General features: G+C 36.2%; 1 protein-coding gene across 5 annotated transcripts in view; it reads left to right on the top strand.

The window, feature by feature from the left end:
- Positions 1-24,322, top strand: part of Scn9a (sodium voltage-gated channel alpha subunit 9) — a 146,941-nt gene that overhangs the window by 114,024 nt on the left and 8,595 nt on the right. For all 5 annotated transcript variants that reach the window (XM_042275387.2, XM_042275384.2, XM_042275386.2 and 2 more), the window contains exons 18-24: positions 179-299; positions 9,252-9,406; positions 12,742-12,915; positions 16,508-16,630; positions 20,312-20,593; positions 21,284-21,337; positions 22,213-22,350. In XM_042275387.2, coding sequence (XP_042131321.1) covers positions 179-299; positions 9,252-9,406; positions 12,742-12,915; positions 16,508-16,630; positions 20,312-20,593; positions 21,284-21,337; positions 22,213-22,350 — 1,047 coding nt within the window. The remainder of the gene's footprint in view (positions 1-178; positions 300-9,251; positions 9,407-12,741; positions 12,916-16,507; positions 16,631-20,311; positions 20,594-21,283; positions 21,338-22,212; positions 22,351-24,322) is intronic.

Here is a 24,322-nt window from a genome sequence, read left to right as displayed (position 1 = left end):
TATAGGGGTGCCATAGGGTAACTTGATCTCAACGTGTGCTTCTCTGTTTATATGGTCATCATACTGTTGAACATTTTTCATGACCCTTTGCATGATTGGTCATTAAATGATGCTTCCATGTCATACTTGAACGTTCACTAAATGACTTTTCTCGTGGGGGTGGTGCTTTCCTTTTTAGAGACGGAACCGATCAAGTTCCTCTGAGTGCAGCACGGTTGATAACCCTCTGCCAGGAGAAGGAGAAGAAGCAGAAGCCGAGCCTGTAAACTCAGATGAGCCAGAGGCGTGTTTTACAGATGGTAAGGGAAAACAGGGAACTCTTACATTCACTAGTGTTTTGTGTTTTGTCTTATTACATAATGCTAAGTGGGGACTATTTGAAAAAAAAAAAAAAAAAAGGCATTTCCTGTTCTTCCAAGCAAGGCTCTCTATCTAAGGGCTGCTGTATGTGTGACATCTATTGACGGTAATTTCCAAAGTCAGTGCATCTTTATTAGTGTAGGATCTTGACACGTCTCACTTTGGAGTATTCATATTACTAGGCGTCTCAGTTTGGTTTCTACCACTGTGATGAAATACCATGACCAAAAGTAAATTGAGGGAGAAAATATTTCAGCTTACAGTTCCACATCACACTCCACCACTGAGGGAAGTCAGGGCAGGAAATCATATGTCAGGAACCAGGAGCTGATGCAGAGGCCATGGGTGAGTGCTGCTTACTAGCTTGCTCCTCATAGCTTGGTCACCCTGCTTTCCTATAGAACCGAGGACCACCAGGCCAAAGATAGCACCACATACAATGAGCTGGGGCCGTCTCACATCAATCACTAATTAAGAAAATGCTTCCACAGGCTTGCCTACAGTTCGATCTTATTGAGGCATTTTGTCAATTGAGGTTCTCACCTGTTTGATAACTAGCGATGTCAATTTGACTTAAAAACTAGACAAAACACTAGGATACAAATTAATGGGACAGGTGTTGCTAGGGTCTTTTTCTTCAAGTATTAGAATGGTTCATTAAGATGTGGTAAATAATTTGATATAGTTTACTGTTATATCTCAAAATTCATCTCTACCCTAGATCTTCAGAGGATGCACAACATTCCACCATTGTGTTTCATCTACTTTTCTGAGAGTTATAGTCTTTTTCTCTTTCTTTTAATGGCCATGTTATGTGCATCCTATAAGTAATGTCATACCGGCATGCTATTCTGAAAGCCAGAGAGGTTTAAACTATGGCTGTGGCTTGAATGAGCATTTCTGTCCTAGCATCCCTTGAACTCAATCCTCTCTCTCTCTCTCTCTCTCTCTCTCTCTCTCTCTCTCTCTCTCTCTCTCTCTCTCTCTCTCTCTCTCTCTGAGACAGGGTTTCTCTTTGTAGTTTTGGTGCCTGTCCTGCATCTTGCGCTGTAGACCAGGCTGGCCTCGAACTCACAGAGATCCGCCTGGCTCTGCCTCGAAAGTGCTGATATTAAAGGCTTGTGCCACCACCACCTAGCTTTTGACCTCACTCTTGAGAGCTAAATCTTCTTAATAAGACCATGCTGGCCATCTCAAAAATTGTTCACATCATCTCAAGTTTAACCTATATCATTTGTGGGTATATAACCAGAGACTACCCTCTAAGAGACTTATTGGCAACCCCATGTTTATTGCTGCTTTATTCACTGTGCAAACATCGGGGTATACATAAAATACAATTTATATTATATTTTATATTATAAATTATATAATTATACAATATAATTTATATTTTATATTTTATTATATTTATTATATTATATATGTATATCATATTCTACAGCCAAGAAGTGGCCATGATGTACAGCAGACATTTACTATTTGTTTATTGATTGAAGAAATAAGTGAGTAAATAAGAAGTTCAGACACTGAGAAAATTGGTTGTTTGGTTGTTTCCCTGTCTCATTCTGCAACAAGTCTTCGCAGCAGTATAGAGACTCTGGTGGAATACACTTCATGACGGATTTAGAGATATCTTGTCTCAGTCAACTTTCACAGGTCCAGCCCCAGTTAATTTGAAACTATGTTTCTATAACATTATTTTTCTACAAGGGGTCTAAATTTAGAAATTAGTAGTACTCTCTGAATAATCACAAAATTCTTCTCATCAATGTTTTGCAGGACTAAAAACAACCTTAATAAAGTTCTGAGTAAGATAACACCTATAGTTGAAAGCAGCATGATTAACACATGCTTAAATGTGTTTTCTAAAAATGTTCTCTAGCTTAAAGAATTAAATTGTTTGATTAGCTCAATTTCATTCTAGCTATACTCAAATTTTAAGTAATTGTCATTGCTAAACTGCACGAGGGAAATCTTGACAGGAATTGTACCAATTTGTTTTTACAAGGTTGTTAAATAACTTAAGACAGAAGCCATACATTTGGATGAAATTCCTTTTGTTTTGGTTGTTCTAAGGCAAGGTCTCCTGTAGCCCAGGCTCCATTAATTTAAGCCTTGAACTCTATTTGCCACCCTCTCCCAATTACTGGGATTGCAGACACCTCCAGGCTGGTCTGACAGAATGAAAACTTTAAATATTTTTAACCTAACCTTTCTTAAGAGAATGCCATGGTTTTGCTCACAGCACTAATTCCTATAAACACAAAATATATTGACAGATTACAGTGCTCTTTTGTTTCTCACACAAAATAAATTTAATGTACATTTAAAGAAAATCCAAATGTCGCTGCAGTGTAGATTCCTTTATTTTCCAGTTGTTTTGCTTAATGTGCAAATGCCTTAGGGCACTTCTTAAGAAAACTGTGAAGCCTAAAAGCAAGTCAGTGATTTCCAAAAAGAATATTGGTGTAGGTGATCCAATTAGTAGACTGTGAGTCAGTGGCACTGGTGTTAACATAGTTTCCTTGCAGGATTATTTAAATACATGAAAACATTTTTTTAAAAAAAGTGAAGGCAAAAAACAAGATAAGTGTTCTGCTAATTAAGTCATAAGCTTTATGTCATTTGAAGACTTCAATATTTACATGATAGGTGTGTTATTGCTACTTTGTTTTAAATCTGAAGTTGCATGTTCTAAAAAATATGCTCACTCTCAGAGGTAGTTAAGGATGAGTCAGTTAGAACTCAGGGCTACTAGGGTCAAAGGTTGGGCCTTACATTATTAGACAGTACTGTTGCCTGGCCCTCAGTTTGTGGTTTTACTTGGGTTGTATAATTCTTATTTAGATAGCACTGCATGCTTTCATCAAACTATCGATTTTTTTTTTTAATTTGAGTACCATCCCTGGAAAATTACATGAGTACTACAAAGTTTTGTTGTGGAATATTTGTTTAACTATGCAAAGATGAGTTGCATTTGTTTAACTATGTAAAGATGTGTTGTATTTGTTTAATTGTATAAAGATGTATTGCTATTTTACCTTGCTTGCCTAAGGCACCTGACAGGTCTAATAAAAACATGAATGGCCAATAGCAAGGGAGGAGGTATAGGTAGGACTTCCTGATAGGGAAATTAGGAAGAGGAATTTTGGTTTGGAAGAAGAAAGAAAAGGGATGCCAGGGAGACGCCAGGGAGACGCCAGGGAGACGCCAGGGAGACGCCAGGGAGACGCCAGGGGCCAGCCAGCCAGACACGGAGAAAGCAGGAAAAAAGGATATACAGAATGAGAGAAAGGTAAAAAGCCCTGAGGAAAATGTAGATGAATAGAAACAGGTTAAATTAATTTAAAAGAGATAGTGGAACAAGCCTAAGCTAAGGCTGGGCATTCATAATTAGTAATAAGTCTCCGTGTCTTTATTTGGGAGCTGGTTGACAGTCCAATGAAAATTCCAACTACAAAGTTTAGTATGGCAGAAAATGAAAAGGAGTAAGTCGGCTTACTGTTAAAAGTAAACAGAAAACTGTAATAAGAATATATTATATAAAAAATCTATTTTTGGTAAAAGAAGAAACAGAGTTAAAAAAAAAAAGTAGACAGGCAGACCAAATGTAGCAAGCTTTTCATACCAAGTTAGGGACTCCAGATTCTGATTCGATTGCTCAAGAAATCCCCCAATTTTAGCATGCCTCAGAATCCCCTCTGATTTGGTTCTACCTCTGTGTTTCTATGAACTAGAGACTGAACGAGATTAAGGCTTCAAAGTAGTTTATTGAGTAGGACATGATGTTATTAAATGAGGTAAAGACTGGAAGAAGATCTAGATATGTAAGGAAAGGCATATCAACTTTTAGTTTTAGACATGTATATATTAAATTTTATAAACTTTATTATTAAAAACTTGCAAATAAATAAAAACACAGAATACCAAAATTAACCAGGCTCAAAGTCTACACAACTCAACTTCCATACAGTTAGAATATGTATTCAGAAGGAAAGCTGTGGTGCTTCACATTAAATTTTACATTTTCACTATTGAATATATTTTGTGTACTTATTCACCACCAAAATCAAAAAGGAAATGATGGCAAAATTCAAAACTATTGAATATATTTTGTGTACTTATTCACCACCAAAATCAAAAAGGAAATGATGGCAGAATTCAAACTAGGAAAGCTACTAGCTTTGTATCCTCTTTCATAACTGTGTCCATTACCTGTTCTCAGTCCTTCTTCATAACCTTACACTTCACCTTTCTTTCCTCTATATTCATATCATACTCTCTCCACACACTCATTTGTTTAAATTTATGTGTATATTATTCGCTAAATCCTGCATGTGAGAGAGAATATGGTGTTGTTTTCTTTCTTCTACTGGATGACCTCCCTTAGTATTATACATTCTAAGTCCATCCATTTTTCTGCAAATTTTAAAACTTCCTTTTTTCTTTAGAGTGGAGTAGTATTCATCTGTATGTGTGATGTGGAACTGTAAGCCGAAATATTCCCTCCTTCAATTTACTTGTGGTCATAATGTCTCATCATAGCAGTGGAAATCTAACTAAAACAATACCCTTCATATAACTAAGCATCTTTTTATAGATAAATCAAAAGGGGAAAGTGACTAGTATGAAATGGCTGTTATGTAAATAACAGCAGCTCCAGGAGGCCTTTTTTATAAAGGTGACTTTTGATCAAGACTGGAAGAAATTTGAGACAAGTATGTTTCCCAGAATGGAAAACAGAGAACATGCCACCTTCCACTGTTTCCAGTGGAGTCCTACAAATTTGAGATGGTTCTACAAGAGCTGAGAAAAAACTAACGCCAGTTCAGAGTAGTATCTATCCCACATGGAATATTCCATTGAGAAAGCCAACAGAAAAATCAAAGGAAACATCAGAGATGCTAAATTAGGGTGGTGCTTTCACCAAAGATGGGTGGGTTTTTGTTTGGTTGGGTTTGGGGGAGTTTCTTTGGTTTTTTTGTTTTTGTTTTTTGCTGCTCATTGCCTCAAAGCTATTGATCTGTCTCTGCTTCTCACTGTCGCCATGCTGATGTGCTTTATCGATTGCCTTCTGTATTCCTTTTGATTCACTTTTTCCTCTCTTATGCCATGTCTTTCACTAGTTCTATTTGAGTCTTTGTAATTCAAGGCTTCCAGCTCCTTCCATAGGTGCCATGATATTCTTCACTGTCCTTAATGTCTTAGAAATCAACTAATTATGAGTGTGACAAACTAATTAATTATGGGTATGACATAATTCATGGTTCTATTTGTTCCTATATTTTATTCCTTTGGAGTTATTTAATTAGTAAATTATATCATCAGAATCTGATTTAAAGTGTGACTTTTTTAAAAAAATTTAGATTTCCAGTTAATTTGGTAGGTAGAACCAGTTTATCTTCTCTTTAAAATATTCTCAGTTAATCAACTCTTTGTACATAACTAATAACCAATTCCCACTTTCAATATAGAATAAGTAACTCCATTCAGTCTTTTTTTTTATTTTGAAAGGAAATTATGAATAAAACATTTGTTTTAGACCATGTAGACATTTTTAATGAGAGTAATAGTTTGTTTTCCTAATAAACTCTACAATGATTATATTGATAATGCTGTAATATTCTTGGGCAATCTGTCTTTGGATAGTTTCTTTGTTACTGGGGATCATTGGTTTAACATGATGAAACCCAGCCTAGACTTTAGGTAATGCATCACAAAAGCAGACTAATGAACCCACCCAAAAGACAAAGACCTACTGCTCCCAGTGGGACTCATTAGACTGTTTAGAGGTACTGTTGTGTTTACATTTAATTGATACTCATTCTAAAGAGAAGGTGCGATAACCTTACTAACCAGCTAGGTTGGAAGTCCCTGGGGATTTGCCTTTGCATGAAAGTCAGGCAGGCGACTGAGCACTCCTGCCTCAAATAAAAGAGAAATTCTCTGTGGTATGATATACCCTAGGGGCAGTATTTGTGAGGCTTTGCCTCAGACAAAACTTTCCTTACTTTTCTAATTACAATGCAGTGTGGATTGTTTTGTTGTTGGTGGTGGTTTTTGTTTTTTCTGTAGTCATAAAAAACAATGTTTCTTTCAATTTTAAGACTGGCAAAAATACATCTCAGAAAGGAAAATCTTGACTAAAGTTAACTTTCTCCTCAAATAATTCTTATCCTTAAAGTAATTCTAGTTGTTTATTTTTTTTAATCAACATTTTAACAAATTTTTAAATTTGCAATGATGATCTTTCTGGCCCCTCATGTTCGTACGTCTGTTTGCTGTCCATGCCCTTTCCACGGCAGCCTCTTGGCTCCCTACTTGCCCCCCAAACACACACTGTCTCCCCCTTCCACTTACCCCAGTGATGCTCACGTCAACCCTTAACAACTGGTTGTCCAAGAGAAAAAAGTATGTTTGCACATAGCAATTTAGCATAAGAATTTCTGATATTAATAAGTACAAAACTGACAAATAATATTATTATATGTAACTTACTTTCTCCCATATTCTACAGAGGTAACTATGTCTTACAGAATGCTATTGTTGAATACTGCCAGCTGCCTATAATTGCAACTGATGAGCAAATATAGTTCACAAGGACCAGTCAATGTCTTCATGTACATAAGTTACTGAAGCAAACATAGTTTCACTCCTGCATTAATGATGCAAGCAGTTTTTATTAGTGGAGGTGGAGTAAAAAGAAAGCATTTCTCAAAGATTTATGCTCTCCACAATTAATCGCCATAAACACTGCATACATTCACTGTTTATCTGCTTCAGTAACATTTCCCCCATGATTTTCTTATATGTACAAACACCACAGACACACACACAAGTCCCCACCAATTACCCATGATGGTTTTCATTGTATAAAGGTTTCTGCTAGACTGGTTTCAAACCACTGCTGTGACCTTGCTGAGTGTAAGATACACAGAAGCCACACATACTGTGATACATTCCACCATTCAAAAGGAAAAGCCACATGCAAACTCATGAATATGAGATGGAGACCAATAGGGAGAGTCTTAACACTTAATACTTAAAGAAAGTATTGAATTCTAAGTTTGTATAACTTGATCTCTAATAAAGGTGACTTTAATCAACACATTTTAAAAATTTCTGACAGTCCCACAGGGAGTTATCATGAACCAGTATGATTCTGGCACACCACTGAATCCTGTCCCTTAGTGGTATTGTCACAAAGTGTTCCAGATGTAATCCTTTCTTAAATATTTTGTGTGACCTCATGAAATGGTTCTGACCTCTGGTATACATATGTTAATGATTTCTGCCCCACATTTCCCCTCTGACCTTTAGCTTCAGACCTCAAACATTTACCGTATACCGATGTTTAGAAGTTTTACTGGCACCTCTAACTCATCAGCCCCCCAAGGCAGTTCATATTTTTGTGACCTTCTTTTCATTCCTGACACTCGGCACTAAATCTTGCTGACTTATTATACAAGACAAATGTTTGAATCTGTTGTTACTTTAGTTGCTCATTACTCTTCCCCTTGACAAGGATACTGTATTAGAACCTTATAAGTGCTTTGACTTTGGGTTTCTCTCCACTTCCTAGAACATACACTGATAAGGATATCTAGTTAAATTGTTTCTATCATTCCTTCCTTGTAACCCATCACTTACTCCTGAACCTCTGTACTATATTATCTATTTCTTTGAGGCAGAATAAAATTGCTTCATACTCTGTCCAACTTTTTTAACCATATATCTTCCACTTGTGCCTCTAAGAACATCACTTTCATAAGTATGGACTATTATAATTCCCACAAATGACTGTTTACTGTACTTTTGCAATGATCTCATTCCAAACATTTGCTTTGACTGAAACTAAACTTTCTCCTACTGATATCTTGATTAATTTCAGACTTCTGCCTCTTCCAGCGAACCTCTTCTGACCTCTTTTTCAGTATGCAAGCCAGATTATGTGGACTTCTTCTATTCCTTCAAAATAACCTCTACACATCTGATATTAGTTGCCTATCCATTTATTTCATTAATTTCTGTGCCTATTTAACCTAAATAAAACCAAAAGCCAGTTCCCAGGGGAGAAGCAACTAGATACAAACACACATTAAAATATTTGACGGGAAAAATGAATAAATAAGCCCAACTATTTTAAATAAAATTGTCCTCAGTTTTTCATTGCAGGATAGTTTATGAGTCCCAGTTCAGACCCTTTAACCTTAGAACAGATAAAAATGTATTTATTTGTATCTTCTAATGATATTTGCCTTTTTGTTTTAATGTCAAGACTTCCCATTACTTTTCTCAATATTTGTTTAGAATAGTCTTTCTCAAAATGTTTTGGTTTGTGTTTGTGTTTTATTTTTGCTGTTGAGTCAGGTTTTCACGTACACCAGGATAACATCAAATTCTATATATTATCAAGGATGTCATTGGACTTCTGATCCTTTTGCATGGGTTACAGGTGTGCAAGCACACCACGCCCACTTGATTATATGCGGTTCTGGGTACCAAACACAGGCTCATGCTTGCTAGGCAAACACTACCAGTCACACCACACTCCCAGTCCCACAAACAGTTTTAAACTGAGGAGTAGAAGCGTGTCAGATTATATTATCTGTAAACAACAACAACAAAAGCCTTGAAATTAATTTTGCTTATTGTCACATTTGTTCCTCTCATTCACTCATCTCCCCATGAAACAATTTATACGGTGTGGAAGAAATCAGAAAATTGCAGGTGACAATATATTCTGAGTTAACGCTAACTGACAGATACTAAGAGATGCCGTTAGAAAACAGAAATGGAGGGACTGTGGGAGAAAGTTTCCCCTTATTAGTGTGTTTTAGGCTCTGACTCTGAACGTCATGGTGGTCTGTGCATGTCTTTCTTGCCAGGTTGTGTACGGAGATTTCCATGCTGCCAAGTTAATGTGGACTCTGGGAAAGGGAAAGTCTGGTGGACCATCAGGAAGACCTGCTACAGGATAGTTGAACATAGCTGGTTTGAAAGCTTTATTGTCCTCATGATCCTGCTCAGCAGTGGAGCTCTGGTAGGCCAGCTACTAACTGGATTTATAAATTAATAGCGTTACATGTAAAGATGAAAAGCAAGTATGCCACGCCTTGCTGAAAACTAATCCTTAGATTATTGTGTATGTGTTTCTTTCTCATTTCTTTTTTTAGCATTATTGTCATTGGTATAACTAGAAAGGTCACTGACTTGTTTAAGATTTATTTTATGTTTCAATATTGTGTGTGTGTGTGTGTGTGTGTGTGTGTGTGTGTGTGTGTGTGTGTGCTTGTGTGCAAAAAGTGCTCACAGATGCCAGAAAAGGACACCTGATTCATTGGAACTGGTGCTACAGATGATTGTGAGTCACCCACTGTGGGTGATGCGAACCAAATTCAGGCCCTCTGCCAGAGTGGTATGTTCTTAACCTCCGAGGCATCCCTCCACCCCAAGAGCTACTGATCTTTGTCTATTAATTCTGTATTCTTCCATGTTGTTCAAAGTGCTTCTAAGCTTTAAGAGTTTTGTAGTAGAGTCTACAAGGTTAGTTAGATATAAAATCATAATCATCTGCAATTGGGGGATGCTTTTACCTCTTCAGGTTTCTCTTTTATTTCTTCCCTTGTCATATTGCGTTAGGCAGTATTTCAGGCACTATATTGTATTAGAATGGAATGCATGGACTTGTACTCTTCCTGATTCTAATAGGAGTACTTGGAGTTTTTCCCCATTTAGTGTGATACCAACTCAAGGTTTGTAGCGCATAGCATTTATCATGTTGAGGAATATTCCCTCCATCCCTAGCCTTGGTGACTTTTACCAGGAAGGGATTTGGGATTTGTCAAAGATCTTTTCTTCATTTATTGAAATATTCATGTGATTTATGCCTGAGTGGATTTATTTGATGAATTGCATGTATTTATTTACGTGTGTTGAACTAACCTTGTGTCTGTGGAATGAAGCCAACTTAGTCAAAATGAATGATCTTTTTAATATGATTCTGAGTGACATTTGGAAGTAATTTACTGATGATTTTTGCATCTGTGTGTATCAGGGAGAAAGGTCTGTAGTTTCTCTTTGAGGGCTTTACATTCTTGATATACTATATGAGAGTGGACAGGAACCACAGATTCATGCCTTTCTTAACAAGTCTAGTCTGTAAAATCAGAAATGAATGTGTCACCAGTATGTAAATCAGAATCCTGATAATATTATATATCATATCCTTAATAACTTATAAAGTCTTTCAAGTTGAACGTGTTCTAAGTCATATATGTGACCAGAGGACAGGTTAAAAATGTTAAAATTTTAAATAAACTTTAGCTCAAAATGTCCAAAAAGTAAAATGATATTTTGGAAGAAGGTATCTCAAATGAATTAAAAGAATCACATTGAAAAAGAAAACAGTCTCTCAGTTAGTTGGTGTCCTTGCTCAAGGACTTTGCCAAGTAAAGTAGTCTTCTGAAATTCCTGTTGTTAATCCTAAGATTCTCAAGAGATTAAACCAGTTTCATGATTTTGAATCAAATTTAAATCAAGCTTTAGTTAAATGCCGGTCAGGTGAATGGACTATGGTCAGGTACATCTCTGGCTTCCTAAGAAATGGCCACAGAGTCACATTTTGAAAAGGTTTAAAAAGACAAAATCCACAATTCACTGCATTTCCCATTAGGTCCAATCAGGAGCAAGCATAAATTCTGATGTATTTCCTGCCTATGTACCTCCCACCCACATGTGATCAAGCACATCTGGTGTAAACAAACTTGTTTAGGGGAGTAACAACAAGTTGTTTAATATTTCCTAAGAACTGTAGTCTCCAACATTCCAGGAAGTTATCTGTCCTTGGGCAGGTGGGGCTTACAGATTAACTTTGACTCTTACACTGTCTGTAAAATAAATGTAAATAAAAACTATAATATAGTAAATGATTACTATATCTTATAGTTTTAATTTATGTTTCTCTCATTGAATTCTCAAACAACTCTGAGAAAGTATACAATTTTGCTCACTTAACAAAGAAGGAAGTTGAATGCGGAGTTTAAAATGTTTCTTCCTGTCTCAAATATAGTAAATGTCAAGGTTTTTACCTAAAAGCCACTTTTCTATTAAGCTAGACAGAAGAGAATACATCAAAAAGAAAAAGAAATGAACAAGTCAGACCTGAAATGAGCAGTAATAATATCTAAATCCCAAAAACTGCCTTGCTTTTATGCTTCTGCATCCACAAACTTGTCCTTGGAAGCTGAGACCCTGCATCTGTCTGAGTCCTGTGCCTGGCTCTGGGGCCAGTCATGGTGAGGTCTTCCTAAGCCAAGACTTGCTGCTCCTCACTCTGAACCTGCACCCCAATTCTAAGAGCAGGCTTCTTCTTTGGCACCAGACCCCTCCCTTGTCATGTTTTGGAGTTATGGTTTCTGTTTAGGTGGCTTGTGTGAGTCTTCTAGAATTTAGAGAAAGGCACAGGAAAGCCTTGAGAACTAGACTCCTTCCCCAGCCACACACATACTTCAAGTCTGATTACTTTCAGAACGTGAGCCAGTGTTGTGCATCTTAGCAGATCTGCCCATTCTGTCTGACCTAGTTTCTCAGTTTTCTTCAATATTGCTGTCAGTAGTTGAAAAAAAAATGTGCTAAGAATAGTTGCTAAAGTATTAATACAGATTTTTTGGGGGGTGGGGGGTAAGAATGGTTCAAATCCCCGACCATGGACGGGTAATACAATGTTAATCAACAAAGTTCTGTTATTGAGCTCTCATTTTTTCCAGCACGGTGATTAGTGCTTCCATACAAAAGAAAAAAAAAAAAACTCGAGTAATTCAGATCTATTTTGATAAGCAGCCATTTTAAAGATTTTCATTAGTTCACTCTCTGAATCGTAATTTTAATTATTTCACAAAGAACTTATATATCTATAACTACTGAGTCATTGCCACTTACTTAAACATTCTTGGAGAGTGCAAAGGCCACTTGCATGGGGTAAAAAGCAAAGGGGGTTCCTAACCCTTGGAGTGGGTGTGAAGGATCACAAAGGTTTACAAGAGGGCTGTCCCTGGAATGAGGTCTGAAAGGATCAGTACTCTCTCCATTTGAATGGAGAGAAAAGAACAGAGGAACCCTCAGGTTTTAAAAATTCTTCAGAGGATTATATGTAATATGTAATTTCATCTTTTGTGGCTTCTCTGCCTTTGGTAACAATGGAAAAGAATGTGAGAACGAAATGCTATGCAGTAGCTGCAAACCAGAGGAAAATTAGCCAAACTGTTTTCACACCATTGTTTTCTGTGAGGTCCCCACCAGAATTATATTTTCTGGTTCTCTAATGAAATGCACATTTTAGATTGTGCATGAATTAAAATTTGAATGATGTTTCCACAGGCTTTTGAAGATATATACATTGAAAAGAAAAAGACCATTAAGACTATACTGGAGTATGCTGACAAGATATTCACCTACATCTTCATTTTGGAAATGCTTCTAAAATGGGTGGCATATGGATATAAAACATATTTCACCAATGCCTGGTGTTGGTTGGACTTCTTAATTGTTGATGTAAGTATTTTAGAATAAATTGTAAAGGATCATTTATTCTAAGTGTTCTGTTTTCACCAATGCTTTTTTATGTTAACATTTTGTCATGTTATTTTACTTTAAGGCCAGAAGTTTATGTTTTTAAGAATATTAATGTAGCCCATGGAAATATTTCTGTGATTTTTCAATCAATGTGACTTCTCTTCCACACTACTCTATCTAACACTTGTAACCTATCCTTGCATATGTTTCCCAACATTCAAAAGAAATGTGATTTTAAAAGCACACATGATTTGAGGCTGGAGAGATAAGTCAATGGTGAAGAGCACTGTCTTCTCCTCCAGGTCATCCAGTACTGATTCCCAATGGTGACTCACAACTCTCTATAACTCCTGCCATAAGCACTCTGATGTACCCTTCTGGCCTACATGAGTACTACACACATGGTGAACAGACATACATGTTGTTAACAGCTACACATAATTTGAAAAGAAATAATTTTCTTTAAAATGCACATGATTTGAATATCATTCTGATTAACATTAACCAAAAAAAAATGAAAGACTAGAGGATCCTTGAAAGGGAGGAACAGAAAAGGGCAGATGAATGTTTCTAAGGGAGAAAAGATGTTAATTTTTACAACTAAAATTCAGAGATGTAGGGAAAATAGTCAAGTTGTCCAACATAGTAGCTGAAATTTAGGTTAAAATTAAGGATTAAGGCTAATTTTATGTTAGAGAAAACGAAAGGCTAGGGACTATTTATCTCAGTCATAATGATGGAGAAAACCAAAATGAGTCACTTTTGTCCTCTCAAACATTCATCTACTGCCCCCTCCAGAAGGGCAGCAAAGCACAAAAGTCAACATCACTTAGATAAGTTCAGAGAACATTTTAGGACATGGATAATGGAAATGCATAATAATACTTCATTTCACATGCTATTTTTAACATAAGATAAAAAGATTTGAGGGCTGGCGACAGAATTCAGTTATAGGATATCTGCCTACGTGTGATAAATTGACAATTTCATATGCATGTGTATGCTAATTACTCCCCACCCTTTCTTAAATCCTTAGTTGCCTATAGTTCTTTGAGTAGGGTTGAGGGCTCCTGAGTTTCCAGTGCCGCCCCCCCTCAGTTCACTTTAGTGTCTCTTATTGTTGTCTTTATTCAGCTCATAAGTTTAGGCAGCCATGTTAGCAAAGCTCTCATATTCCTAGAAACTTTATATATTTTGGAATACACACACACACACACACACACACCACCACCACCAACAACAACAACAACAACAACAACAATTAACAAAAAAGAGACCATGAATTTGAAAGAGAGTGAGGAGGGGTATATTGCTAATCCCACAGATGCAAGTAAAAAGACCAATGACCCAAATTATTATGTCCAAATTAATTAAGGCAAGCTTTTTTTTAATGTACGTGTGCTGTCTCCCCCTAAAAGTGGGGCTGAAAAAAATCATCACTGAACATTGGTAAGATAAAGGCCTTTATTGCCCAGATGTAGAGGATTCTAAATGGGGGATCTAGCAGACAAATAGGTGAGGTTACAGAAACAGAGAATAACAACTTCTAAAAATAAAGACATGATTGCAAGGTGGTCATAAAAAGGTAGTCATAACAACATATGTCATAACAAGGTGGTCATAACAACAGACTGTCATAATAACCTTTTGAAACAAAGGCATGGTTGCTATTTCATAGAGCCATTTGTAATTGAGGTTATGGGTGGGGCAAAGCAGATTTGAGAAACAGATTTAATCAAAAACTGGGAGGAATCTAGTTTGTCTTTACTATAAGGTGACTTTCAAGGCTAAGATGGAGTCAGGCTGCTTTATCAGTGTAAGAGGGTTTGGAGGGAAAAAAAGGAAGGTGGAAATTATTTAATTATTATAATTTCAAAAAATAAACAAATCTTAAAAAAAAAAATTTTGTAGGAGGAAATGCACGTGTGTTCCAGGCTATGGGCTGGAATGCAGTGTTTCTCAAGACTATCATATATTCACTATCAGAACATTTAACAACAGTTTGAAGAACCATTCTACTATTTCATCATAGACTGCTCAAATTTTAAGTACTATTTTTAGAATCATTCTTGTGGGAAACCTGCTCCCACTTTTTCCACCAGGGTACTCTTGAGCAGAGAGAAGTGGGATATATTTAGATAGAAATGTAGAGGAAAGAGACAGATAGAAACATAGGATAGCCTTGGGAAGGCCTTGGTCGAAACCTACCAGCCTCCTCTGTCTCTTCTAAAGGGCTACTTATAGAAATGCCAAAGGGTGAAGCAAAAGACCTCCTCCTAGCACAGTCAAATGCAGCCCCTCTCAAACACCTGGTAACCATGCACATGGTCAATCCATCCCCTTATGCAGCCCTGCTGGGTAAAGCAAGCTCAGATCTCACTAGGAAACCTCTGTGGGCTCCCACACTTTCTTATGAAAAAGAGAGCATACCATTTTTTCTTAAGTGGGAAATAATGGACATGCATGACTGAATCAGTTTAGGAGTGGGAAGAGGAGTAATGAGTCCTACTAGCTATAGGTTATTAAAATGTATATTCCATTTTGTGAGGTATTCCAAAGTGACTACACACATCTATTCCACAGAGCTGTTTACTTGTCTCAAGCAGGAGCAATAAACTTCTAAGCAACAAAGTTTTATTCTCTAAACAATTAAAAAGAAATTGACCTGAATCTACTCCTCTGAGTCTCTTTGACATTACATTAGCTGTATTGAAGACATCATTCTTAGACACAGTGCACGCTGCAATAAATAATAGACGGAAATTACACAGAGACTGAACGCACTTAGAGATACAGATTTTGATTCACAGAAGAACTCAGTGTTCTGTTCCAAAATGGATGTTGATTTCTTTTCTGCAAATATTCTTCTTTTTGAGATAATTCATGAAAAGAGAACACATTCCTGTAGGGTGGTCATCATGGCTGCTGGACCTAACTTGATGAAATTATTATATATTTAGGTTGGTTGTTAAACAGTGAATCATCTAGCCTCACTCTATCTTCAATATAACTCAAAATTCTTTCCATAAATTATTACAGATCAATCTTTGGTGACAGTCTTGACAAACTGAAGATCATAAGCAATATTGTTTTGAATCTGTTTCTATCTCAGTCATGAATCTTCAGGTGGTTTCCAAATACAGGTTATACTCATGTTTAGATCTATTTAAGCTTTTAACATACTTTTATTACAGCCTTGGAAGCACATTTAAGTTTATCATGGATTTCATTTTAATAAACAATTTATTTATTTAAATTTTCAGATTTAATAAACAAGTAGCTAATCAGTAATTATGAAATACAAAATTATATGTGTTGTTTCTGTTTAGGTGTAGTAAGTAACCTTTCTTCCTTCCATTATTTCCTCTTTTGGTTAACCTTCCATGAAAAATATTTTCTTTTAAAAACTCCTTTCTAAAGTAAGTTTTAGAAGAAGCAGGCTGACTAACTTTATAAGGAAAATTGCATTCTTCTTTTTGTTTTCTCTTAGTGTGATTTAGAATTGAATTTTCTAAATTTCTGTGTTTTGTCACTTTACTAAAATTGTTATTAAAGATGTCATTTTTTACAGGTATCTCTGGTTACTTTAGTAGCCAGCACTCTTGGCTACTCAGACCTTGGCCCCATTAAATCCCTGCGGACACTAAGGGCTCTAAGACCCCTAAGGGCCTTGTCTAGATTTGAAGGAATGAGGGTAAGAAAATACCAAACTCCTTAATTTAAAATCCTTATTGTTTAAGTATAGTGTGAAATAGTTCTAAAACAAGTGTGCAGTTATTATGGCCTATCACTGTATACATACATATACATATACATACATATGTGATATGTTTATATATAGTAAGTACACACAGAATTTTAGAGTATCTACTAATTAACAAGGTAATGAATGATACTATAATCCTTCCTTTATATAATATAGGTAGAAAATCACATCTAATAAATGGCCTTTCTTTTTCAAAGTGGATATTTTGCTAGGCTACAGTTAAGTGATGAGATAATGGTTAGTCCTAACACTACTTCTCATATATACATTGATGACTTGCCTCATCGGACATCCAAATGATTTTTGATAAAGGAACAACCTTAGGTAGGGAACATAAGAAAGGATAAGAAGGTAAGGTAACATAAGCCATCATATCTAATTTCACACACAAAGTAATGATGATTCAAAATCAGTGGAATTGTATCAAAATTGTATTTAAAGAAATCTAAGCCCCAAGAGTTTAGCTCACTTGCTATATGCTGAATAATAACCACAGAAGAGAGCCATTCTATAGAAACAAAGTGACACAAACAGTAACCATAGGCAATCTGGTTTTAAGAGCTATTAAATCAGTGACTTCTTCAGAACACCCATAGCACACAATGTCTATTTTTTTTTTTTTTTGCATTTAGCACAAGTCACCATTTGTTGCTAATCTTCCTTAATTTCTTCTTTTTCTTCAAATTTATGCCTGATTCCTCAGCCTAAATTATTCTCTCACCTTGGAGTGCTTCTATCTTCTGTTTACATTCCCAACTCCCCAACTTCAGCATAGTAGTCAACATATCATCAATCCAATACCTCTGACCATTAAACTGCATTTGAATTTACCTTGTCTGTTCAACACAAGACATACCCAAACATCATTTTATCTATGACCACATCCCCAAAACCCTCATCACCTTTTAATCATTTGCTTCACTTCTTGTAACCTCAAAGCAACTTAGCATGGAGACTAATCTGGCTCATGTGTTTTAGATACATGGATATTGACAAGTTGTCAGCATTGCCTAGGGAGTTTTAGAAACACAGACTTCTAACTCAGCCCAACTAACTTCTAACTCCTGCCTTGCTACTTCCAAAGCTGAGAAAAGAAGGTCATGATATAGAGACTGACCTAGGCCATATAATGAGATCACATCTCAGAAAAACAAGAGCTCGAGAGAGAGAGCTCAGTGATAGAGTACATACCTAACTTTCAAAAGAACCTGAATCATTCATTGTTAGGCAGTGCATGTGTGTGCGCCCATGTGTACACAACACACCGCACCCCCCTGAGTTCCACTCTAGGTCCACTCATCCTGACAAGTCATGTATTCTGGATTTAGCCAACTTCATATGAACATCAGAGAATGTTTTGACCTTCAGCCCGTGTATTGTTAGCTCTGTTTGTTTAAGTATCACGGAAATCTTTTACTAGCTCATGCATACAGTTTATGATAGTCAAATCTATTATTTCAAAAGAATTCATAAGCAAGACATCATAAGAATGTAAAACTCCAATTTCATTTTATGAACATAGATAGCATTAGGATTCTTAATTCTAAATTAATTTTTTGAGCGTTAGTAGAATGCTGTGTTGTTTTCATACTTATGATTGGCCCCTGGATTTGAGCTATGTCTATTGCTTTTCTGTAAACAGAGAACATGTTTGTACCTAGAAAACTATTTCTTTGCTGATAAAGCCAGTCTATGATTTTACAGGGTTTTTTCCTGTTGGTCATGGTGGTGGTTTTTGCTTGTTTTTCTAAGACAAGTTGATCTAATTTGAAATATTTTAACATATTTACAGAATCCAAATATTTATTTATGTTTATCCTGAGAAGAAAAGTATTTCTTCAAGTGGCAGAGTCACTTTGGGGGAATAAAGGAAACAGTACAAGTGAAATATTTGAATGTAGTTTCCTCAGTCCTGGGGCTCTGCTCCCTTCCCATCTTCCTATCAATACACATTTTAACATCAGTAATGTGCCAGCTATCACGCTGGTAAAAAAACAAAGAATATAATAGTAAATAGACTGTACCTCCCCACCAGTAGTGAATTTCCCAAGTCAGGGAAACAGCGTTCTGTGGAATCTCCTATAATAGTTAGTGCACAGTACTACAGGAATGCCACAGGGACTTATCTGCCTGATGCTTTAAGATCTCACACTGCAGTAACATTGCGAAGCCATGACTGTCAAAGAAAGTCACAAGCCACAGGTCAGTAGGCACTCCAGCCATGGATACTATAGAGAGAGTTGAGTATGGAAGTCTTTGTGGCTAAGGACTACAAGGCACAGTGTGATAAGCATAGTAGGAAGAATAGATGAAATGAGGATGGGGGTGTAAGTCTGATGAGGAAGCTGGCCACTCTAAATATCACTCCAGCCCTGTTAACTCCTAACCTTTGTGGAGATCATCTATACGGTACTATCCGGAAGGTATCCTATGAAGAGCAACCTATCTTTACCTCATGCTCCTCTGGACTGTCTCAGCAGTAATTATAATTGTTCCAGCTGAGGGGTCAAGAAATCACCAACAGCCCACTGACTGTTGCTCTGAAGGAAGTTCTACCAAAGCAGATTCAGACCCTTTGTTTATGTGTGACAGATGGCTACAATGGCAGTTGTACGTCACCCATACCAGCTAAAGATATTTAAGAATATTTTCCTATCTCTATTCTAGACTATTTCACAGGTAGTCAGAGACCCTAAATGTGTTCCCATTTGGAAATATCTTGACATCCTGCTTAAAAAGTTAAACTCAAAAGCAAACACTAATAAACTAGCTCTAGTTCATTAGTGCTCAAATGTGGATGAGAGCTGAAGGGTGAGAAGAAAGACAGATTTTTGAAGGATGAGATAATTAAGTTAACCCGGGGAGAGAGAACTACTCCAGAAGTTGAGATGCAGGAAAATTGAAGCAGTGAACTCATGGTTCAATAGCAAAGGATAGGCTGCAGAGCAGTAATGAAGGAAGTGGCAAGGCAAGCCGCAGCCTCGTTCGTTTGTTCAGCTGAGGCCAGCACTCTCCACATTTGGCCAAGCACTTACATAAGAGTTATTTTTAGAGTTAGAAAAATAATGGCAAGAAAATTGCCCCCGTTTTTGTAGAGTCATCACAACATAAAGAGTGCAAACCACTAAAAGACTCCTAACCTTAGCCCAATCTAATACAAATTAGCAACTTCACAATACGGGAGAGTGGGCTTCTGAATGCTGGTGATTCCAGGATGGTGAGGCAGTCAATATACACTTCATCAGTTTTCACCATTTGTGTTTATGTTTCTCTCTTTTCTACACTTTGTAGATTTATGACTTTGTCTTATCATCATCAGGTTTTGAGGGTTTTATTTTACATGTTTTCATTTATTTTAAGTGCATGGTCATTTTTTGGCCATTTACTCTTCTGTTTATGCTGGTAGTTTTAGTGTGTTTGTTAATTATAAAACTGGTAAATCAAAAATTACAGAGCTTAGCAAACGCCTTGCGCCACTTGGCACACTACTGGCCATTATCAGCTATTCAATATAGACTTGTTTGTCAGTCTACAACCTTTAATTCTGTATTGCTGTCTATTTGACATTTGCTTCTGATCCTGACTGGTCTTTCCTTTTTTGGGTATCAGGTGGTGGTCAATGCACTCATAGGAGCAATCCCTTCCATCATGAATGTGCTCCTTGTATGTCTTATATTCTGGCTAATATTTAGCATCATGGGAGTCAATCTGTTTGCTGGCAAGTTCTATGAGTGCGTTAACATGACAGATGGGGAACGATTTCCTACAACCAAAGTTGCAAACCGTTCTGAGTGTTTTGCCCTTATGAATGTTAGTGGAAATGTGCGATGGAAAAACCTGAAAGTGAACTTTGATAACGTTGGGCTTGGTTACCTGTCGCTGCTGCAAGTTGTAAGTGATTCCTTTCATGAACACTTGGTACAGGGTGGAAGATGTAAATCATTGTTTAGATAAGCTCTTAGCTAGAAATTAAGATACTACGTGATTTCTCAAATAGACTTGCTTTTTCTCTTAGAGCGTGTACCCTGTAAGCATGGCTAAAGAGCACAGGTTTATTGAATTTTACCTTTATTAACCAGAATTGACAGTTTGCTTTCATTTGAACCCCCATCATTGCATCACCAGAATGTTAACCACCAAGTAGTGATTGTGGGATATCGATCTTTATCTGACAAGGGAATGAGAAGAGTTTCCGAGAGGCGCAAGGAAGACTGGAGAAATGGAGACAAATTGTTTCCAGTCCTAATGATCAAATTCTCTTCCACTTTTGGAAAGCAGAAGTTCATATGTAAAGTTCACAAGTATTTGTAACAATTTGGAAATACTTAATTAGAAAAAAATGTTTAGATGATGTCCTTTAAAAAAATTATAGCAGTTTTAATATGGCTTTTACATCTGAAATAAATATGTGATGCTCTGGTTTAAAAAGTCATAGTATTTTTACATTAAATTGGTATTTTAACATAGAACAAAACTAACTTGATGTTATTAGTAAATATTATAAGATCAAATAGACCTAATTATATTATGGTAATTTTAGAATCTGAGTTTCACACTTAATTTCTATAAATGTACTTGCAGGCAACATTCAAAGGATGGATGGATATTATGTATGCAGCTGTTGATTCTGTAAATGTAAGTATTGATTAACCTACTAAACTTTCAAATTTATTTATTTATTTAGTTTAGCTCAATAGGTCTTGAACTACTGGTCTCATTTGTTCCATGGATATGTTCAGATATAATGAAAAGTTGCTGCCCTGCTATAGTCAAATGCTAAGGAGTATAACATTTGGAGATGGGCCCTAATGTACTTCTGGGTTTACTGTATTACACAAATTCTTCAACCAACTCTGAGCAATGTACTTTCACTTTCTGAGCCTTAGTTTAATCTGCTGTAAAAATGAAATAACCCAGTGTATCTCTCTCATGGTTATATTGTGAGGATCCACCAATCAGCACTAAGCATAGGCTAGGGGTAACCAAAGAGCAGCCAATACTAGTTCATTAAAACAAATGTGAAATTATTTTTATTCATATTTTCTGCTGTTTTTATATTTTAAAACACTTTGAAATAATACCTTTTCCAATAAACCTTAAAGATTATTGGCTAGTTTATGTTCTCATGAAATCCAGTAGACATTTTTATAACCAACACAAACATAATAAAATTAGTATAAATCTAGTATCACCACTTTTACAGTTTCATTTGGAAATCAAGGGTATTCTTTCAGTAATTTAGCTGATGACTTGTCCTATCAGTCTGAGATTAAGTACTGATATGACTAGAACCTTTATAAATCACTTTAAGATTGTGTGTATATACAGAGCAAGAATATATCAAACACTTGTTAGTACTGAATAAATGTTTAAGAGTGATTCTACTAAGTTTTAGCAATGCTTCTGAAATATTACCTTTTTCTAGGATAACAGTCTTAGAGTTACCTTGTCAACTCGCATAAGAGTGAAAATAATTTTTATTGTCAACACGCTATTGACTTTTTCCGTAGGTAAATGAGCAGCCAAAATATGAATACAGCCTCTACATGTATATTTATTTTGTCATCTTTATCATCTTTGGGTCGTTCTTCACCTTGAACTTGTTCATTGGTGTTATCATAGATAACTTCAACCAACAGAAAAAGAAGATAAGTATTTTAAGTATTTTCTTCATTGCAATGAAAAACAATTCATTCATGTAAATTAGTTATTTTATGTTTTATTTTTCAAAATGTTGATCAAGTATGTAATTGCATATATTTATAATCTTATAATTTTACTGTGTAAATTTTTCTGTCATAGTTTTAAACACTATATTAATTATTCTGTTTTCTCTAGTGTTGCCTATAGAGGACTGATACTAGGCAACAACAGTATCTTTAGTCAATGTCACATTCTAGGGTCCTAGGAATTAGGGTTTCTATATATATTTAAATGAATAGAACTCAACTCACAAGGTCAACCATTATATTCTTATGTGTTGTTACTACAATGTCCTAGGAAAAAAGAGGTGGAGTTGGGAATTTAACATGGTAAAGCACTTACCAAAGACACACAAGGCTCTGGGTTTTGTCCCAGCATAAAAATAAATAGGTAAATAAATAAATAACCAAAAACCAGGGAGGAAAGTAGAAAAGAGGAATGGCACAACAGGATGAGTAGCTGACCCTAAATCAGACATCTAAGAAGTAATACAGACTAAGTAGAATCAGTAGTCTATCTCCTATCTGTTGAATATTTGATCGACTCTTTTATTCCACCCACTACACTGTAGCTTCAGAACCTGCATATATGAAATAGTGAAAAGTGTAATGATAAAATTGCACAAAACTGCACAGGGGCAGTCAGACAAACAGATGCAGTTGTGTGTGGTGCTTGATACACCCTCTGAAGGTGGGTTAGAGGAAATGCGGCAACTGGGAGGTCAAAGGATGGACAATCTTCATAAAAGACAACAGAAATATGCAAGTCTGTGTCTAGCTCTAATAAAGGAGGCAGCAATTCAAGATGAACAGCAACTCAACCAGTTAATACGGAATTGAGATTTGAAGGTAGAAATAAAAAATATTTGTGATGTTTGTAGCTTTGAGGAAGCAAATTTGAAAATCCTTATTAATTAAATATTGTTCAGCAGGAGCTGTTATGTCATTGGGTATATCAAGTAAGGAAAAACATGAAAGCACGACACTGACATTATTGGGATTCCTTTATGTCAGATACTGGATAAGATGCCTCATGTATGTAATCTAGAGGAATGAACTCTAGTTAACTTATTAGAGAGGTTATGCGACATTTGGATAGTCTGACCCTAGAGAGTAGCTTCTTTATAAACCAAGACCCAAAGTTCCTTTCAGCCACAGATTATGAAACTGGGCTTTCATAAAAGTTCTTTGTGACAGGAAAAACTCAAGTTAGTACAGACCCTGTTTAATCTGTCACCTGAGCTGCTCTTAGAACATCCAAAATAGCCCACCATGACAATAGGTAATTGGGTGCATACTCAACTGAGACATTTTATCAAAGAATGCCTACATGGCTGTTGCGGACTGCAAGAGAATAGAATCTGTGTCTTAGGTTTCTTAACAATTAGCTGAGTTACTATGGTTCTGGTACCATATACAGGAAAAGATACTCTTGGAGAATTAGGAGTAGGATTAACAGAGAAAATTGTTTCAGGTTTCAGCTTGGCATCTATAGATACATGTGTGCATACACTGGCACGTTAGTAGTGCACAAAATTCACTACCACAAGCACAAGACAAGGTCAGTGTGGTTCAAATCCCATTATGTTATCCAGGACTCAATGTAGACTCTTAAATACTTTAAATGTAAATATTTTAATTTCAGTTTATGACTCTATCCAACCCTTTGAAATACATACTCCCATTTTACCACTTCTCTCAACAATCCATCTTCTCTGTTAGTACTCTCTCTTGTTGGAGGAGGAATTGGGGTATGGGCTGGGGGGCAAGGAAGGAGGGGCAGAGGAGGGAAGAGAGGGGGATCTGTGATTGGTATGTAAAGTCAATAAAAAAAATCCTTAATAAAAAATAAATTTGAAAAAGGAAAAAATAAAAAAAAAGTTCCTGTAACATTTCAATTTCTATAGTTAGTCATAAG

Source organism: Peromyscus maniculatus, chromosome 4 (assembly GCF_049852395.1).
Source record: "Peromyscus maniculatus bairdii isolate BWxNUB_F1_BW_parent chromosome 4, HU_Pman_BW_mat_3.1, whole genome shotgun sequence".
In the NCBI taxonomy this organism is placed as follows: domain Eukaryota; kingdom Metazoa; phylum Chordata; class Mammalia; order Rodentia; family Cricetidae; genus Peromyscus; species Peromyscus maniculatus.
This window is presented reverse-complemented; position numbering and strand designations above follow the sequence as displayed.